General features: G+C 36.7%; 4 protein-coding genes across 5 annotated transcripts; 3 read left to right on the top strand and 1 right to left on the bottom strand.

Moving 5' to 3' along the window:
* The first annotated feature begins 204 nt into the window (after nucleotides 1–204).
* Nucleotides 205–3,012, top strand: LOC104716724 (putative alkaline/neutral invertase A, chloroplastic). The gene is made up of 6 exons (XM_010434185.3): nucleotides 205–1,009; nucleotides 1,133–1,292; nucleotides 1,467–1,678; nucleotides 1,767–2,266; nucleotides 2,378–2,426; nucleotides 2,515–3,012. Exons 1-6 carry the CDS (start codon nucleotides 350–352, stop codon nucleotides 2,839–2,841), a joined length of 1,908 nt encoding a protein of 635 aa, XP_010432487.1. The 5' UTR covers nucleotides 205–349; the 3' UTR covers nucleotides 2,842–3,012.
* Nucleotides 3,013–3,508: 496 nt separating this feature from the next.
* LOC104716575 (uncharacterized) lies at nucleotides 3,509–4,901 on the top strand. Its single transcript, XM_010434000.2, has 3 exons — nucleotides 3,509–3,740; nucleotides 4,069–4,217; nucleotides 4,659–4,901. Exons 1-3 carry the CDS (start codon nucleotides 3,632–3,634, stop codon nucleotides 4,734–4,736), a joined length of 336 nt encoding a protein of 111 aa, XP_010432302.1. The 5' UTR covers nucleotides 3,509–3,631; the 3' UTR covers nucleotides 4,737–4,901.
* A 4,140-nt stretch (nucleotides 4,902–9,041) lies between these two features.
* Nucleotides 9,042–11,200, bottom strand: LOC104716487 (transcription factor bHLH150-like). The gene has a single exon (XM_010433897.3). It carries the CDS (start codon nucleotides 9,965–9,967, stop codon nucleotides 9,338–9,340), a length of 630 nt encoding a protein of 209 aa, XP_010432199.1. The 5' UTR covers nucleotides 9,968–11,200; the 3' UTR covers nucleotides 9,042–9,337.
* A 966-nt stretch (nucleotides 11,201–12,166) lies between these two features.
* On the top strand, nucleotides 12,167–17,584 carry LOC104716393 (lon protease homolog 4, chloroplastic/mitochondrial-like). 2 transcript variants are annotated; one of them, XM_087450440.1, is made up of 19 exons: nucleotides 12,167–12,533; nucleotides 12,966–13,031; nucleotides 13,150–13,335; nucleotides 13,397–13,462; nucleotides 13,613–13,657; nucleotides 13,785–13,907; nucleotides 13,985–14,083; nucleotides 14,192–14,257; nucleotides 14,371–14,457; nucleotides 14,555–14,594; nucleotides 14,764–14,935; nucleotides 15,062–15,186; nucleotides 15,287–15,417; nucleotides 15,499–15,603; nucleotides 15,696–15,812; nucleotides 15,940–16,107; nucleotides 16,194–16,295; nucleotides 16,376–17,065; nucleotides 17,169–17,584. In XM_087450440.1, the coding sequence occupies exons 1-19, from the start codon at nucleotides 12,318–12,320 to the stop codon at nucleotides 17,340–17,342; spliced, it is 2,778 nt and encodes a 925-aa protein (XP_087306566.1). In that variant the 5' UTR covers nucleotides 12,167–12,317; the 3' UTR covers nucleotides 17,343–17,584. The 2 variants fall into 2 exon arrangements, with proteins under 2 accessions (XP_087306566.1, XP_019093400.2); XM_019237855.2 differs by having other exon boundaries at nucleotides 13,785–13,940.
* Nucleotides 17,585–17,601: the final 17 nt, after the last annotated feature.

Here is a 17,601-nt window from a genome sequence, read left to right as displayed (position 1 = left end):
TAAAGTTACACATACTTTACTTGTTTTTTTTTTGGCAACCAAGATACACATACTTTACATGCATTAAAAACTTGGTTAAACAAAGGGTGAACACACATTAAGCAAGCAAATTTTAAATATTTTCGACTTGTACAGAAATAGGAATTTTCGAAAAATGAAGTTTGGTGTATTAATAGAAACCATAATGCTTGATGCGATCAAATTAGCGGTAAACTAGTTCCAATATCCACAAACATTTTTCTTCCTAATACAGATTTTCCCATTTTGAGGAATCACAAAAATTTCAGATAAATAACGAACACAAAGGAAGCCCTTTTTTCCAATCTAATTAGGTAATTGGATCCTGATTATGAATGCCATCACTTTTCTTGGAAACTCAACGATGATGATACCCTCACAATGCATTCTCCGTGCTTTTACGAGAATCTCTCCATCTAAATACATCCGAGACCCCTCGTTTCGATCGTATCCTTCTCGGTTTTCAAGCTGCGTAAACCAAAACAAGAATCCGGATTCGAACAGAATCATCAAACCGACAAATGCTGTACCATTTTGTACCGACAAGCAGAGCTCTGTTACTACAGCTCAGGTTGTTTCTGAGGCAAGAAGTCTGTCTGCTTCCACCACCTGCGCAAATGACTCAACCGTGGATCGAATATACACCAAGAACGGTTTAAATGTGAAGCCTTTAGATCTGAAGAAGTTAAAGGGAGATGAGAAAGATGAAGAGGTGATCAATGGAGATGGCAAAAGGGTAGTCGGAGATGGTTACGAGGGTATTAAGAGCAATGAAACCGAGGAAGAGGCATGGAGATTGCTGAGGGACTCTGTAGTGACATACTGCGATTCCCCTGTGGGAACGATGGCTGCTAAAGATCCAACAGACACAATGCCATCAAACTATGATCAGGTCTTTATTAGGGATTTTGTACCTTCCGCTCTGGCTTTTCTGCTGAAGGGAGAAAGCGAAATTGTTCGAAATTTCCTTCTTCACACGCTGCAGTTGCAGGTATTGATGCTCATTCCCGATGTTATACTCTGAAAGAAACAGAAAATGTTGTTTACAAGCGAAGAGCTTGAATTCAAATCAAATATATGAACCTTAGTTTTGTTATGTGTGTTGTGGTTCCAGAGTTGGGAGAAAACAGTTGACTGTTATAGTCCAGGACAAGGATTGATGCCTGCGAGTTTCAAGGTCAGAACTTTACCTCTCGAAGAGGAGAAGTTCGAAGAGGTTTTGGATCCAGATTTTGGCGAAGCAGCTATAGGTCGTGTTGCTCCCGTTGATTCTGGTCAGTACTTTGCACCTTCTTCAATCTGCATTTTCCCATAAATAGAGTAAGAATGGATTGAATTGTTGATTTGTGGTAACAAAGCATATACATAATTGTTGATTCTTTCAGTTTGGCAACATTATAATTGAACAGTTTGGTTCACACATGCTGGTCTAAATAGAAAATTTTCAGGTTTATGGTGGATAATATTGTTGAGGGCATACGGGAAAATCACAGGGGATTACTCACTGCAAGAGAGGATAGATGTGCAGACAGGGATAAAGATGATAGCAAACCTGTGTTTAGCTGATGGATTTGATATGTTTCCCACACTGTTGGTCACTGATGGCTCTTGTATGATAGATCGACGAATGGGTATCCACGGTCACCCTCTTGAGATCCAAGTAATTACTACATATAAGTTCTTCTTGATTATAATTCTCAAAAAAGAAAAGTTACTAACATGCCATGATGATTCTGTTGATCTCACAGGCTTTGTTTTACTCCGCTCTGCGGTCTTCTCGTGAGATGATAACTGTAAATGACAGCTCCAAAAACATAATAAAGACAATTAGCAACAGGCTCAGCGCTTTATCTTTTCACATCAGAGAAAACTATTGGGTTGACAAAAAAAAAATCAATGAGATTTACCGTTACAAGACAGAGGAGTACTCTACGGATGCCACTAATAAGTTCAATATCTACCCAGAGCAGGTTTCTCCGTGGCTAATGGATTGGGTTCCTGAAAGTTCTGACTGTGGATTCCTGATAGGAAACCTCCAGCCTGCTCACATGGATTTCAGGTTCTTCACCTTGGGAAACCTCTGGTCAATCATCTCCTCATTAGGTACACCAAAACAGAACCAAGCTATATTAAATTTGATTGAAGAGAAATGGGACGATCTCGTTGGTCATATGCCGCTTAAGATATGTTACCCCGCTTTGGAATCTTCAGAGTGGCATATAATTACCGGGAGTGACCCAAAGAACACGTGAGTTCTTCTCTCTTCCGATTTTGATACTTTTGGCTGAAGTAGTACACAATCATTACATCTGCATGTACTTTTAAATGATGGACCAGACTTCCTCTATATGTTCTGTAGGCCTTGGTCTTACCACAATGGCGGGTCATGGCCAACACTTCTCTGGCAAGTAAGCATGAGTTTTTAAATCAGACGACATATATATCTGCTAGTGCTGTACAATTAATTCACATACATGTGTTAAAACATTTTGTTAGTTCACACTGGCATGCATCAAGATGGGTAGACCAGAGTTAGCAGAGAAAGCAGTTACCTTGGCAGAGAAGAGGCTCCAAGCTGATCGGTGGCCAGAGTATTACGATACAAGAAATGGGAAGTTCATTGGAAAACAGTCCCGGCTTTACCAGACATGGACAATTGCTGGCTTCTTAACTTCAAAGCAACTACTGCAGAATCCTAAAATAGCATCTTCCTTGTTCTGGGAAGAAGACCTTGAGCTTCTAGAGACTTGTGTCTGCGTTCTCACCAAAGCAGGCCGGAAGAAATGCTCTCGGGCCGCAGCAAAGTCTCAGATTCTTATCTAAATTGGTTTTGTCCATCAACAGGCTTAGGATATAAAAAAGATTCCTGTTGCAACAAATATTATACAGGTTAACCAAACTAATAGTACAACTCATGTGGTGTGTATATATGTTTTCCAAAAAATCAGATGAAACAGAACATAACTAAAAAAACAACGTTCATGTTATCACCAACTTGACCAACAAGCATCAATGATTACTTAATCTCTAACAAAATTCCTGTTTCTATACCTAATGAGAATCCAACGAGAACTAACCAGAGTTAAGTTGGATTTATTAAACCAAGTCATCAATGTCGACTGAATTATACAATATCAAAAAAAAACTTACTATTATAGGAGAAAGCCAAGAGCCAAAACCCTCATCTGCCATAATTCCATATACAACTTTCATGCCAACAATACTCTCACGGGCATATCGTCGAACAGTTTACAGGCAGATTCAATCACTATTCTTTATGAGCACCAAAACAATTAAATGATGGAGAATTTGATGTAATGATACTCTTCTCCGACATCTTCTCATATGCATAAACCGCTTCCTCCACTTGTCCACACACACAGGAATTTTGACAAACACCTTGTGAGCGTAAAACTAAAATTTGTTCTTTTTCTTCAAAATAATTAGGTAATGGGCTGGGCCCGTTCATAAATCTAAATAACAGAGTGGATCTATTTCCCACCAAAACGATGCCGTATTATTCAGCCTCCTTACGAGAAAGAGAAAAAAAAAACCCCAAACGGCCAAATCCAAGGGTTCGCTCAGACGACGTGAAAGAAGAGCACCGACGACGATGGCGTGGGCACGATTGATCCAGAGCGCGAGAGCAGCTCTAGTGAAAACTCACCCGTGTTCGACTCTTGGCCTCCCCAGATTCTACTCCAAACCAGCTACTTACTTCGGTGCGTGCTTTCTATTCCTGCGGATTGATTTTTTTTGGTGGATTTTGGCTGGGAAATTTGCGTGTCGTCTTTAGTCTCTATGTAGTTTCGAGAGATATGGATGAGTAATCTTAGGCTTCGATTGCTTGGGATCAATTTAGAGAACTTAGTGATAGGTTTGATTGGTTTCAGATCCATTTTCTTATCCTGGAAGGAATTTGTAGATTGTTTCGGATTTTTTTTTTTTTGTAATATTTTCATGAATCGCTTATGAGACAATGTGATTTGGAATTTGGTTCTGAAGATGTGGATTTGTGTTTGATTCTTGTATAAATGGTGGGTATTGTAGTGAAAGTTGGGATTCCAGAGTTCCTAGGCGGGATTGGTAGAGGAGCTGAGACTCACATTGCCAAAATTGAAACTGAGATCGGTGACCTTCATAAACTGCTTGTGACTCGTACCCTCCGACTCAAGAAGCTTGGGATCCCTTGCAAACATGTAAGTCCCCAATTCTCAGTTTCACTGAGTATTCATTGGTTGCTTAGATTCAACTATCTGATCCCTAATTGTATCCCAAGGCTCTTAGGTTGTTAGATAGTCCCATTAAATTGAATGTTTTCCTCTACATAATTCAACCAAATGATCATTACTAATCAAGGGGAAAGTGTTTGGGTTCTTGAAATATTTCAACTTTGAAGGGATGAGTGAAAGAAACTGATCGACATGTTTCTTGATCTTGTGGGATAAGTTCAACTTGTTATTGTCCAAAATGCATGAAATGTTTCCATATATATCCTGAAATCTTTCCGTCACATAAACGTTGATTGGGTTTATGGAACAACGCCATCTTATACTTGCATATGTTCTGTTGACTCTTTTATTCAGTATCCTATCTTATTGCCTATGGATTTCACAGTTCTGAAATTTTGGTTTTTGCAGAGGAAACTGATACTGAAGTATGGCCAGAAATACAGGTTAGGGCTATGGAAACCTAGAGCCGACGCTATTAAGGCCTGATCAAGTCTCTATGTTGAACTGTGAGTCTCTCATGCCTGGGTTTCACTGTCGCAATAAGTTGTAGTACTTGAATGATCATTGTCAAACCAGTTCAGTATTGAACAATTTAAACAGTAGAAGTAATGTTTGTTTTAATGGTTCTAATGTTTACGGAAGTTACTTTAACAACCTAGTATAATTTTGCAATTCATGTAATAGTTTTCTCCACTAGTCTAGAGAGCATCTCCTTAAGGAGCCTACAGATGTAGCAAATTTTATTTTCTCCATATATATCAAAGTGACTTCCAAGTCTTCGCACTAGTTAATTATGTAAAATTACTAAATTAGTAAACGCGATCACTAGTCATGAAAGCTAAAATCGCGAGATTTGGAGGTGCAACAAAGTCATCAACATGTTGAAAAAGTTTCCCCATCGAAGTCATGACCTTTAGCTGTAGATAAGATATGCGAACATTGGATTCAAGTACTTGGATCAGTCAACAATTTTGACTGTAGAAAAGTTGATAACTTGTCTTTGGTTGAAAAACATTGACACTTAAAACCCAAAAGGCAAAAGCCGTCACCGGATCGGTCGGCAGCGTCTGTGGTCCAATTGTAACAAAGAGACAAAATATCAGATCATGTCCTCATGTTCTGATGGGTCAATTCTTTCGGGTCAACGTGTATAAAACAGCCGCATTGAGAATGACACTTATCAAACTTGCCGATGCTATAAGAAAATGACCACTCCTCCATAACGTTGGGCCATTTTTGGTGTAATATATGGTAGTTGTGTTAGTACAAAAGGGATCCCAAAAATGGCAAAAATTTCAAGGATTTTGCTGAGTTTTGTTGCTATCAAATTAGCCACAAGTAAACATGTTTTAAGGGCAAAGTCCGATGTTCCGAAAAAAAACAGAAAGAGAAAAAAGGTCCAAATTTTTTGGGGGTCGAAGCGTATCATATTTCATATTTGCCTGGTCGAACCATAACTCGTTTGTTTTTTCATCAATGTATTATTTTTATCTATAGATGATGATGTGTCCACCATGAACATCACATGTCCATTTTATATATATTATGATGTTTATAATGGAAAGTATTATGAGGAAGAAAAAAAGTCGACATTTTGTATCCAAATTAAGAGAATTAACAGTCAAATATTTTTTTGGACCAGACATTAAGGCCACAAATACTGTTTGGAGTCTTGTAGATAAGAGACCGAACGAGAACCATTTGGCGACCCTAATCACCGATACATAATATCAACAAAATGCAAGAAACTACTTTGGTTTTTTACGTTTTCAACGGATCAGGCTTGTGCTTCACGAAATATATGCATGTATCGTCCATTTCGGATTCAAATTTGGCTAATCCCTATATAGAAGTTTATAGGGAAGCAAGCACGAGGATAATTATAAAAAAGGAGGAGGAGGAGGAGGAGGTGAGAAAGTGGTGGGTGGTCCTTGAGCCTTGAAGGAATCAAAGAAGACATCTCACACTTGACCCCAATTATTATGCCACCTTCTCTCTCACGTCTCCATCCGTTTTCGTTGTCATCTCTTTTTTTTCTTGAGGCTTTACTCTTCGAACGTGTCACCTCTTTAATGGCAAAATCTTTCCTCTTTCATTTTTTTTAAGCCAAAAATCTTTTATTCGTGATGAAATGTCGTCGATAATACTTATTTAACGCAAATCATTTTGTATCTAACCTTAAACATTATCGTCTTCGAACTCACATCCAGCATAATGATCACAAAATATCTTAGATTTTCAATAGTTTTTCTTTTCTTTATAATTATAGTCCAAAAAGACTAATACAATATATCGCCGTTGGAGATCATATATATATTAGATTTTATTTTATAACTGGATAAAAATCATGATATATATGGAAAATGCTTTAACTGGTTTGCATAAAAACGCAATGGATACCACTTGCAACCACAATTGGTTACATGTATTGTAAATTTTTGTAGCGACGTCCGTGTCCTTGTTATTTGGACGTAACTCGGACAAGCTACAAGCTTTTCATATATAATTGTTAGTACTAGTTATTTCCCTAATGTTGTTTACATTCATAGGTTATGACTCTAAATATCACATACTTGGTTGGCATCTCGCGAAAGGTATACGTTGCCCACTATAACTAAGTGGACCAATATAATTAATAAACAAACAAACCAATTCAAAACCCAAATCCTTAAATGATCTTTAGCACATTCAGTTCAAGTAGTTTTCGTCTTATGGGTTTAATATATCAGTTGGTAAAAACCGATGATGCACAAAAGATACTGAAAAAAGAACATCACGAAAACATACACTTCAAATGTGATTTTTAAAATGAAAACTACTCTAGTTTTAAATATGTTTTTTTTGGTCGGCATATATATTATTATTATTATTGTATTCGATTAACGTACTTTTTTAAAATTTTCTAGTTTTGACGGCATTTGTAATATCAATTAAATTCCAATCTTTTTTTTTTTCAGTTTGTCTTTTCTTTTGCTTTAAGGGTTCACTAATTACGCAAAAATTAGTAAGCTCAGTACAATTCACACAGAGAGAAGCTAAAACACCATTTCTAGCTCAGCTCCCATCAATCTCACATGCAAGATTTGTACATATCAAGCATAAGATCTCTCTAAACAAAAAAGGATATAGAAGAAAAAAAGATCTCTAACCGAAAAGATCTAATCCTAAATAAAAGGATCTTTCTAATCTTGATAAAGACCTAATTCTAATCTTCCTGTCTTATATATGTCTCAAGCGCTGAAGATTCGGTAAGTTTTTAAGTGTAGGACATATTACTTCAATAGACATTCGGTCCCATCGCCATACATACATTACCTTGTTTCTCAAAGATTATTTTGACACAACACGTTACAAGTTAAAAGTAAATTATAGCCGTTTCACCTCAAAAGTTGTAATGGTAGAGTAAAATCTGAATATGAAGAAGCCAACAAAATATTTGGAGACAATTCATTACCAAGTATATGGTTTAGTATCTCTCCTAGGATTATTCTGTCAACTACGTCGTACTGTCTTTCGTATGGGTACCTTTTATTGGTTGATTCTTGAACAATAACATTGCAATCGGGGATGCTGCATACACGTACTCTGTGGGGTGCGCCGATGAATATGAAACTTTGATTGCGTAGATCGGTCCGGTTCTTTTTGATAAATTTCACGTTTAAGTTTCCAACCAAAACCTTTTTCACAATATGGTATCTAGGATCAAGCCGTTGCAGAGACAAAGTGATGTTGTTTATCATATCCGGTACATCAACAGACTCAATCGTGCAGTTGTTAATTAATATCCTAGAGCAATAAAACAGCAAATATATGATCCAATGGACCCATCATAGTGAAGTAAGATGTTAAGATAGAAGATTAGAGAAGAACTTTTGAGATAAAGAGAAGACAAAATACTTGATTAAACGATTTTTTTTTTCAGTTATGTGTCTTCCTTAGTTGATAAATTTACTCTAGAAATTACAAACCATATATATCAAACTAAACTGATTGGCTCTGGTCTAATATAATTCCTCTTTTGCCATGTGCGAATTTAGCTATACCAAATAAAAGATAACCCTGATCCATTTTTGTGAGGACAAAGTATGATATATTCACTCATTTTGTTTCACAAAGTTGTTTAAATGTGACACACGAAAGTCGTTTTAACTTATTAACATATTTTCTTATAAAATTAATTTTCGTACAAAAGAGAAAATTAAAACCGTTCGAGAAGAAACTAAATTCAGTTATTCAGATAAAGAGGCCTCACATGCGACGCACTTTGAGCAAAAGAGTCGGACCGTAGGGTCGTCATGCACATGCCTTCTCGTCTATATTTATACTTTTATTTTAGTATTTTTCAAATTTTTGGCATATAGCTTATTAATATCAAAATTAGTTTTTCTTATGTATTACTCCTTCTTTTTTTGGGTTAAAATATAACTTTTGAAATTGCGTTAGGTGAATGAACGATTGATTTTAATATCCGATGTACAGTACAACGTACGTAAAAAAGATACACGTTTAGAAAATTAAAACAAATAGATTTCTTTCAAATTTTGAGAACGTTCTTTAACGTTGATTTATAGAATTAAATGGTCGAACATACTGATTAATCTTTAGTCATTAATATGATGTGAATTCTTGAGGAAAAATTTTCATCCTCCAATTCAGACTTCCGACGAACACTTTTTTATCAACGGGTTAATCTTTATAATATATAAAGTTGTCATGAGCATCATCAACACATATGTGGACTAAAGACAAATGGTTGGATTTAAAAGTTAATTTCTGGAATTACGCTTCTAGTAATATTTGAAACACTTATTATATAGTCTTATAATATTCAATTATTCATAGGAATCCTAAATTTTTAAGAAAAAAATATTTACAACTCAAAACATGTGAAACGACACCTCAAAAAAAAAAAAGAAGAGGAAGAAAAAAACATAGTATTTTCGTCCAACTCGTGATGATTTTGACAATTTTGTTTTGTTTTTTTGAGGACAAACAAATCATGAAAAACAATAATAATAGATTCCGATGATAAATTAAAATCGTAAAAAGAATTAAAATAGCACACACCAAAGGCTTATAATCTTCGGCTATAAAGCCGAGCCGATCGTATCAGACGGCTGAAACTCGGACAGAATCTTCGATAGAGCTGTCATGGCTCGGACTTGCATTTCCAACGCCGCTATGTAATCCACTGTCTCATCCAAGAGCTCCGGTAAAGCAGTTCTCCGACAACCCGGCACCAACCCACCCAAAACCCTAACCCTATTTCCCACTGCCGACAACTTCCTCCTCCTCCCACCACTTCCCCTTACCGCCGCGGCCAATGCCCACGCCGGTTTTGTATTCCTTTGCCGCCGGTGCAGACTGGTCGCTACTCGGCTCACCAATATGGCTCGGCTCCATCGGGTTGCACCACGAGCCGTCGTCGCCAGCACTTCGTCGGCCGTGTCTCGGACTGTTGAGCTCCGCCTCGATCGCCTAAGAGCGTCATAGAGTTTCAAAGAATAAACCTTTTGCGACGACGTGGCTCTCCATCTCTGACTAAGATGGATCGCCGGAGCTTCTGAGCTCATCCGTGATCGACGGAGAGCCTCCAGCAGCTTCGGAGCGAACACTCTTTGCCCTCTTTGCAACCTCCGGCGAAGAGGGATTGTTTCAGTCCCTTCTACCTCCGGAGACGTTGAAAGGTTCGATCCATTTCCTTGGTCAGAAGACATTCACAAGAAATCTATAAAAACCACGTAAGAAACGTTTTTATTTGTTGTTTTCTTTGATGATGTTAAATCGATCGAGTCAGAGAACAATGTGTCGAACTCTTTCTTCTTATTATGATAATGATTTAGAGTAATTGGGAGGGGACATCTATATATATAAATCATTTGGTAGATATTGGAGTGGCCATTCTTAATTATTATATTGTTTTCTATATTTATTTATTTAGGTTTATCTTCGTCTTTTTCGAATTGAAAACCTATAATTTAGATTTGTTTTCTTCTTCCTTATTAATGTACGTCAAAAATTCACATTGGCCAATATGATGCATTTTTAGGTTGGTGAATGAATAAAAACAAAAATTATAGTATAATAGTAAATATTAATGCATTTTTAGGTTGGAAAAATAATAAGGGAACACAAAGATCTTTTCTTCTTTCGACGTCGAACAGAAAATATCCATCTTCGTTGCGATATTTTACACATAGGCAAAATGTGAAACTTTTTACGTACCTATTTTATGATGGTGAGCGGCGATAATTTATGTGTTTCTTTGTAGACTTTTTAAGTTATGAAAAGAACAAAAGTGGCTATGGAGCCGGAGGAGTTTGATGTAATTAATGTGGAGGGCAATGATTGGTGGCTATATAACCAATAGATAGAACAAATTGCTATCAAACAAAATTTTAACATAAAGAAACAAAAAACTAATGAGTTTTTTTATTTAAAGAAGGAACCAAAAATATATAAAAGGGAAAAGAATAGGAAAAAGAGAAGATGCATGTGACGGTGTTTTATTTCACGACCTTCACACCTTCCTTAGGCTTAGTGTTGTGGCTATTTATCATCCACAATTTTTTCGCTCACAATTTCTATATTCTTCTTTCTTTCAAAAATAGTATTTTTCCAGTATTTGGTGTTTTGCGAAACATATAACATGTTCTTTATACTTTTCTTCCTTTTCGGAAAATAATAATTTGATTTAGTTGATTCTTTTTTTCTTTCGAAAATTAAAGCATGAATTATAGGGTTTTGGATTAAACTTGTCAATCACTTTTATATACATTTCCTCTTTCAAAAATGTTTATATCCATATCAAGAACTAACTAATTAATAACTTGTACATAACATACGTCAAAGATTCTTAGTACTGTCTATATATATAGCTCAAATTCATAAAGTGTTGTATTGAAACGCATGATGATATTTATTTAGGTTGGTAAGAATACAAAAAAAAAAAAAAAGACAAACTATTACAAAACAAAATTACGTTTCAAATGACAGATGTGTCAATACAATTCAGACTGCGGTATTGAGCAGAATTTGTTTTCACTGATATTTTAGCCTGACATTTTTTTGTTGTTGTCTATTCAAAAGTAATTTACTGAAGCTGTTAAAAAAAAAAAAAAAAAAAAATTAGCGATAAACAAAGCAGAAATGTGGGGTATTTAGCGATAAACGTGGGTCATGACAGAGAGATTTGCCTCCTTGCGTCAGACACGCTTTGATATACTCTTCCTAATTTATTTATTTTCCCTTTTTTATGTTTTGTTTATTCTTCCCCCAAATCAAATGATTAGTTGTTATCCTCTATTGATGATTATTTGTTATCCCAATTCAGGACAATTATATTAATAATGATGACTATGATTTCTTTGACGAATAAAATATTGGTCACAACTTAAAACTTTTTTTTCTATTACTACTTTTTTTACAAAAATATATTTAAGGATGAATCTTTCTAATTTTTCTGTCAAAAACATTGATATACAATACAGTATGTTAAAAATCAAGCTTATGAATTATTTAAACGGAGCACGTACATTGCATGCAGCATGCGAAACCAAGAATAACATTAGTTGAGGTATTATTAATTAGAGTACTAATTAATTGTAATAGATCGGTTAACAGCCTTATTGCACGCAGCATGCAACTTTTTTTTCATTTTCATAATTGTACCGGTTCAATTTCACTTTAACCCATAAAAAATATTCAAATAAAAAAGAGAGTGCTATAATGTTTTTCTAAAAATAAATTTCAAAAATAAAAGCCCATGGCCATGATCAAGTTAGGCCCAAATTTTAGCTAACGACCGTAATTTTTCTTACCGATCCGGTCATGTCTGGTTAAGACAAGCATGCAAAAGAAACGACGGCGTTTGGGAGGCTATATACGTCCTTTTCCCAATAAATACGTAATTTTTTTTTTTTGGGGGAAGGGGTTTATGAAGGGCTTTTGACAGCAAGTCTTCTTCTTCGCCTACAAACTTCAATTTCGTACGGTTTCTTGCCTATTAGGGTAAGCTTAAACCCTAAATTCTCAAATTTTGCTTCTCAAACATCTTCCTCCCCCGTCATGTTGAAGCTCCTCGTTTCGAACTTGTACTGTTCACATCACCTGACTCCGGCTATTCGAGTCCGGTCTAACCCGGTTAACAGTCTATTGTTCAAGTCACTGACTCAGCTAACCGGATGGAACCGGAGTTCTTTGGGTCTTCGTGCTTTCTCCTCCGACACGGATTCCGCACCCGCGATTGCCTCAACTAAAACTCACCTCAACGATTGTCTAACGGTTTGTTCAAATTTTATTATAAATTTCACTTTTTTTTTTTTTTTTTTTTTTTCACCCCCGACCCATGGGGAGTTTTATGATCATGGGGAATGTAGGTTTCCGAGTATCAATTCAAAAGCTTTAAACTTGGCTACTGCACTTTATATGCTTTTGATTTTCCATAGATCTAAGATCATAGAGAAATTAAGTCAATTGACAACTTATTTCTTTTTAGTTCTAGCGATTTGGATGTTAAAGCTAGAACCTTTTACAGCATTAGTAGGGAAATTCGAAATTTTGAACAAGTTTAGTGTTTTAATGGACCATTCCTAGTTTAACAGCTAGGCAAAGATTGAACCTTTTAATACAAAATACCCATTCCCAAGCTTAATTGGAGGTTATATAACATTGGTACGATTGTTTTCATTAAACCTTTCTGTTGCTTTGTTGCAGGTTATAGCATTGCCATTACCCCACAAGCCTCTTATTCCTGGCTTTTACATGCCAATCTATGTTAAGGTCAGCCTAGTTTTGGATACCTTTTTTTGCATGTCCATTAGATTACACTGCCTTTGTTGTTTGCTGCCTGCTTGATTTTTTTCTGACCTGGTATGAGTATGAGCTTTTTCTTGCGTAGGATCCTAAAGTACTTGCAGCTTTAGAAGAGAGCAGAAGACAAAAATCCCCATATGCGGGGGCTTTCCTTTTGAAGGATGACGAGTCAACTGATTCAGCTTCTAGCTCTGAAACAGAGAATATTTTAGACAAGTTGAAAGGAAAAGAGTTGTTTAACCGGATTCATGAAGTTGGCACACTTGCTCAGGTAAACTCTTTCCGCACGTTAATTCTATGTTTGAAAGACATAACCATTGCCAATTTTACAGATTTCAAGTATCCAAGGTGAGCAAGTCATACTTATTGGTCACAGACGACTTAAAATAACAGAGATGGTAAGTTAATAGAAATATTTCTTTGAAAAGGATTAAAAGTCCATGAAAAGTTAAAGCACAGAAGCTGTGTGTATAACTTCCACATGTGTCTTTAGCTTATCAAGTTATGGCTAACTCAGAGTAAAACCATGTACTTTGTTTTTTTCACAGGTGAGTGAAGATCCTCTTACCGTCAAAGTTGACCATGTAAAAGGTGTGTTTCTTTTTTAACTAGTCTATCCTAATATGAATACGAGCAGGGGAGCAAGACATGCGGTTTCTGTTGCCTTTTCAAATTCTGAAATCTAGATACCTTGTCACGTGTTTCTTTCTTACTTTGCAGGATGAGCCGTATGACAAGGACGATGATCTCATCAAGGCAACATACTTTGAAGTTATGTCGACACTTAGGGATGTCTTAAGGACAACTTCACTCTGGAGAGATCAAGTTCGGACATATACTCAGGCATGTTCTCTTTATATCTGTCACAGCTTGCGAGTACAACCTATATCAGTATCTTAGTAGATTTCTCTTTTTTATAGCATATAGGTGACTTCAGTTATGCAAAGTTAGCCGATTTTGCAGCCGGGATCTCTGGCGCTAACAAATATCAAATTCAGGGGGTTCTTGAACAATTGGATGTAAGTAGTTTAGTCATTGTCACGTTTTGATGCTGAGATTACCTCAAAGAGAATGATATATATATTTCCATTCTTAGCCAGATTCTCATATTGTTTTCTTTGATCCAGATTCACACACGTCTTGGGGTGACGATGGTATTGGTGAAAAAAGAATTGGAAATTAACAAGATTCAAGTACTTTATGCCTTCTTCACTTTCCTGCATCTGTCCAGCTGACTCGTGCTACTAGATTTTTGAAAATGTTTGTTTTATAGATACTGATCTCATCTCTTTAAATTCATGTTTAGGAATCCATAGCAAAAGCTTTTGAAGAACAATTTAGAGGCGAGAGACATCGAATGTTACTAAAGGAGCAACTCAAGGCTATACAAGCGGTTTTTAACTCGCCTCCTCAACTTATGTCTGCTCTTTTTATGGGTGTGTATGATGTATAGCATTTTTGATTGATGACTGTTAAATGTACCAATGCAGAAGCTTGGCGTGGAGACAGACGCCAAAACCGCACTTTATGGTTAGTACTACACTAATACTAGTCTACTACTATAAGAATATTTTCGATTCAAACTTTGAGATCGCACCACTGTGAACTCATGACGCCTAGCTTTCTTTGTTTTGACTTCCGAGAGCTGTGGATCAATGAGTGTACAACTACTGAAGCTAAAGTCTGTTCTTTTCTGCAGAAAAGTTTAGGGGAAGGATTGACCCTATTAAAGATAAGATTCCAGAACATGTACTAAAAGCCATAGAAGAAGAGCTTACAAAACTGAAGATGTTAGAAACCAGTTCGAGCGAGTACGATGTGAACCATAATTACCTTGATTGGTTGACCGTGTTGCCTTGGGGAAAATCCAGGTTTGCCATTTGCTTCATGCTTATGTCTTGAGGAGAGTTATAACAACAACACTCGTAGTTGATTTTTTGTGCATACATTGATTGAGGAATCTCATTTATTATAATCAAATCTAATTTGGTTTGCAGTGATGAGAATTTTGATGTTTCACGGGCAGAAAAGATTCTTGACGAGGATCACTACGGATTATCTGATGTAAAAGAAAGAATACTAGAGTTTATTGCTGTGGGGAGACTTAGAGGCACTTCACAGGGTCATCATATCTTTGCCTTTCTATTTCATTCGTCTTTGGTAAAACCTTTTAGCTTCATTTATAAGTTCTGAAGGTGAAAATTTGTAAAATGTGGCAACAGGGAAGATCATTTGTCTATCTGGCCCACCTGGAGTAGGTAAAACTAGCATTGGGCGTTCAATTGCACGTCCTCTTGACCGCAAGTTCTTCAGGTTCTCTGTTGGAGGACTATCCGATGTTGCTGAGATTAAGGTATATATACTACATGAAAAATTAAACTGTACTTTAACACTGTTTATGAAGTTTTTATAAATAATCTTATACATTGTTTAGGGGCATCGTCGAACATATATTGGTGCCATGCCTGGAAAGATGGTGCAATGTCTAAAGACTGTGGGAACAGAAAATCCTCTTGTTCTGATCGATGAGATTGATAAGGTAGCTTGGTTGTTAGTATTCAATATATGTTAGCTTGGTTTCTTAGTTGCAGCTTAAATTTTTTGCAATAATTGTCTATGGTTCCTTGGCAGCTTGGAGTAAAGTACCACGATGGCGACCCAGCCAGCGCAATGTTGGAGCTTTTGGATCCAGAGCAGAATGCAAATTTTCTAGACCACTATCTCGATGTTACTATTGACTTATCAAAGGTTTTTCATGACCATTTTTTTCTTCTCTTTACATTTCTCATTTGCAATTTCTTTCTTTACATCTGTGTATTGGTTTCATAATAGGAAGTTTGTATTTGAAACTTAGGTCTGATCAAGTTTATTGCAGGTTTTATTTGTATGTACAGCAAATGTGATAGATACGATTCCCAGTCCTCTGCTAGACAGAATGGAGGTGATTAGTCTCGCAGGGTATATTACTGATGAGAAGATGCAAATTGCTAGAGACTATTTGCTGAAAACTGCGCGAAGAGATTGTGGCATTAAGCCTGAACAGGTCTCACTCACAACCAGTGTTCCTCAGTCTCCTGTCATTTCTGATGTCATTTACTGTTTTGCTCAAGTTGTTTGTACTCTTTCCAGGTTGATGTGAGTGATGCAGCTCTTCTTTCCTTGATAGAAAATTACTGCAGAGAAGCAGGCGTTAGAAATCTCCAGAAGCACATGGAGAAGATTTTTCGTAAGGTAAGTTTACAAGTTCACTGAACATATTCCAAACTTCTTACTTAGACCCTCAGGATCTAAAATGATTGATTTTCTTACAGATTGCTCTAAAGCTTGTGCGCAAAGGGACATCTCTCGAAGTGCCTGCAAAATCTGATGTTGTTGTTACTGAAACTGAGGATAGTAAACCTTTGGCCAAGACTGAATTGGAATCCCCAGAGGAGACCTCTGCAGAAGGATCCACTGTGTTGACAAATGACTTGGCAACTGGGGATTCAACAGAACCAAAGACTGAGCAGAGCATAGAGGTAGCTGAAACGGTTGAAAAGTTTGTAATTGATGAATCAAACCTTGAAGATTATGTAGGCAAGCCAGTATTCCACGCAGAGAAGATCTATGAACAGACACCAGTCGGGGTTGTAATGGGTCTAGCTTGGACATCCATGGGTGGCTCAACATTGTACATAGAGACAACCTTTGTAGAAGAAGGAGAAGGCAAAGGCGGGCTTCACATAACGGGTCAGCTTGGGACTGTGATGAAAGAAAGCGCAGAGATAGCTCACACAGTAGCCAGAAGAATAATGCACGAGAAAGAACCGGAGAACCAGTTCTTTGCGAAATCCAAGCTTCATTTACATGTTCCTGCAGGAGCCACACCAAAAGACGGTCCAAGCGCAGGGAGCACCATGATAACTTCGTTGCTGTCACTTGCCATGAAGAAACCTGTAAGGAAGGATCTTGCAATGACAGGAGAAGTCACTCTCACCGGTAGAATTCTTGCAATTGGCGGCGTAAGTAGAAACACACACAACAGTTAGCTTTTTAGTAACCAATTTCTTTTAAGCTCAGTGTAGTGTGTAATACACAAAATCTCTCTGTGTCTGTCTTTCTCAGGTGAAGGAGAAGACTATAGCCGCAAGACGGAGTGAAGTGAAGGTGATAATACTCCCAGAGGCTAACCGGAGTGATTATGATGAGCTGGCAGAAAACGTGAAAGAAGGGCTCGATGTTCATTTCGTCGATGACTATGACCAGATTTTCGAGCTAGCCTTTGGGTATGACCATTAGAACAGCTGACCAGATTTTCGAGCTAGCCTTTGGCTATGACCATTAGAACAGCTGATCAGATTTTCGAGCTCGCCTTTGGTTCTATGACCATTATATATAACAACAAGTCTAATTTAGGCTGATTTTATATCTCTTCTTGGTTGATTGTCACCATTATAAATGTTATTTATGTTTCTTTATGTAGTTTTATTTCTATTAAACAGTGTACACTAAAATTCTATAAATTAATAATATTGGGACCATGACATTTTATTAATTT

The sequence above is a fragment of the Camelina sativa genome, chromosome 1 (assembly GCF_030686135.1).
Source record: "Camelina sativa cultivar CO46 ecotype springtype chromosome 1, ASM3068613v1".
Taxonomy (NCBI): Eukaryota; Viridiplantae; Streptophyta; class Magnoliopsida; order Brassicales; family Brassicaceae; genus Camelina; species Camelina sativa.
The sequence above is the reverse complement of the archived record's forward strand: the minus strand, read 5'-3'. Positions and strand labels throughout refer to the sequence as shown.

What these genes read in the sequence shown, in the direction of transcription:
- LOC104716724 (XM_010434185.3), top strand. Translation starts at nt 350, where the DNA reads ATGAATGCCATCACTTTTCTTGGAAACTCAACGATGATGATACCCTCA. An exon ending in TGTTGCTCCCGTTGATTCTG is followed by an intron (nt 1,293 to 1,466) that starts GTCAGTACTTTG and finishes GAAAATTTTCAG; the next exon opens with GTTTATGGTGGATAATATTG. An exon ending in GGCCAACACTTCTCTGGCAA is followed by an intron (nt 2,427 to 2,514) that starts GTAAGCATGAGT and finishes ACATTTTGTTAG; the next exon opens with TTCACACTGGCATGCATCAA.
- LOC104716575 (XM_010434000.2), top strand. Translation starts at nt 3,632, where the DNA reads ATGGCGTGGGCACGATTGATCCAGAGCGCGAGAGCAGCTCTAGTGAAA. An exon ending in CAAACCAGCTACTTACTTCG is followed by an intron (nt 3,741 to 4,068) that starts GTGCGTGCTTTC and finishes TGGGTATTGTAG; the next exon opens with TGAAAGTTGGGATTCCAGAG. An exon ending in TTGGGATCCCTTGCAAACAT is followed by an intron (nt 4,218 to 4,658) that starts GTAAGTCCCCAA and finishes TGGTTTTTGCAG; the next exon opens with AGGAAACTGATACTGAAGTA.
- LOC104716487 (XM_010433897.3), bottom strand. Translation starts at nt 9,967, where the DNA reads ATGTCTTCTGACCAAGGAAATGGATCGAACCTTTCAACGTCTCCGGAG.
- LOC104716393 (XM_019237855.2), top strand. Translation starts at nt 12,318, where the DNA reads ATGTTGAAGCTCCTCGTTTCGAACTTGTACTGTTCACATCACCTGACT. An exon ending in AAGTTGGCACACTTGCTCAG is followed by an intron (nt 13,336 to 13,396) that starts GTAAACTCTTTC and finishes CCAATTTTACAG; the next exon opens with ATTTCAAGTATCCAAGGTGA. An exon ending in AACTCAAGGCTATACAAGCG is followed by an intron (nt 14,458 to 14,554) that starts GTTTTTAACTCG and finishes GTACCAATGCAG; the next exon opens with AAGCTTGGCGTGGAGACAGA.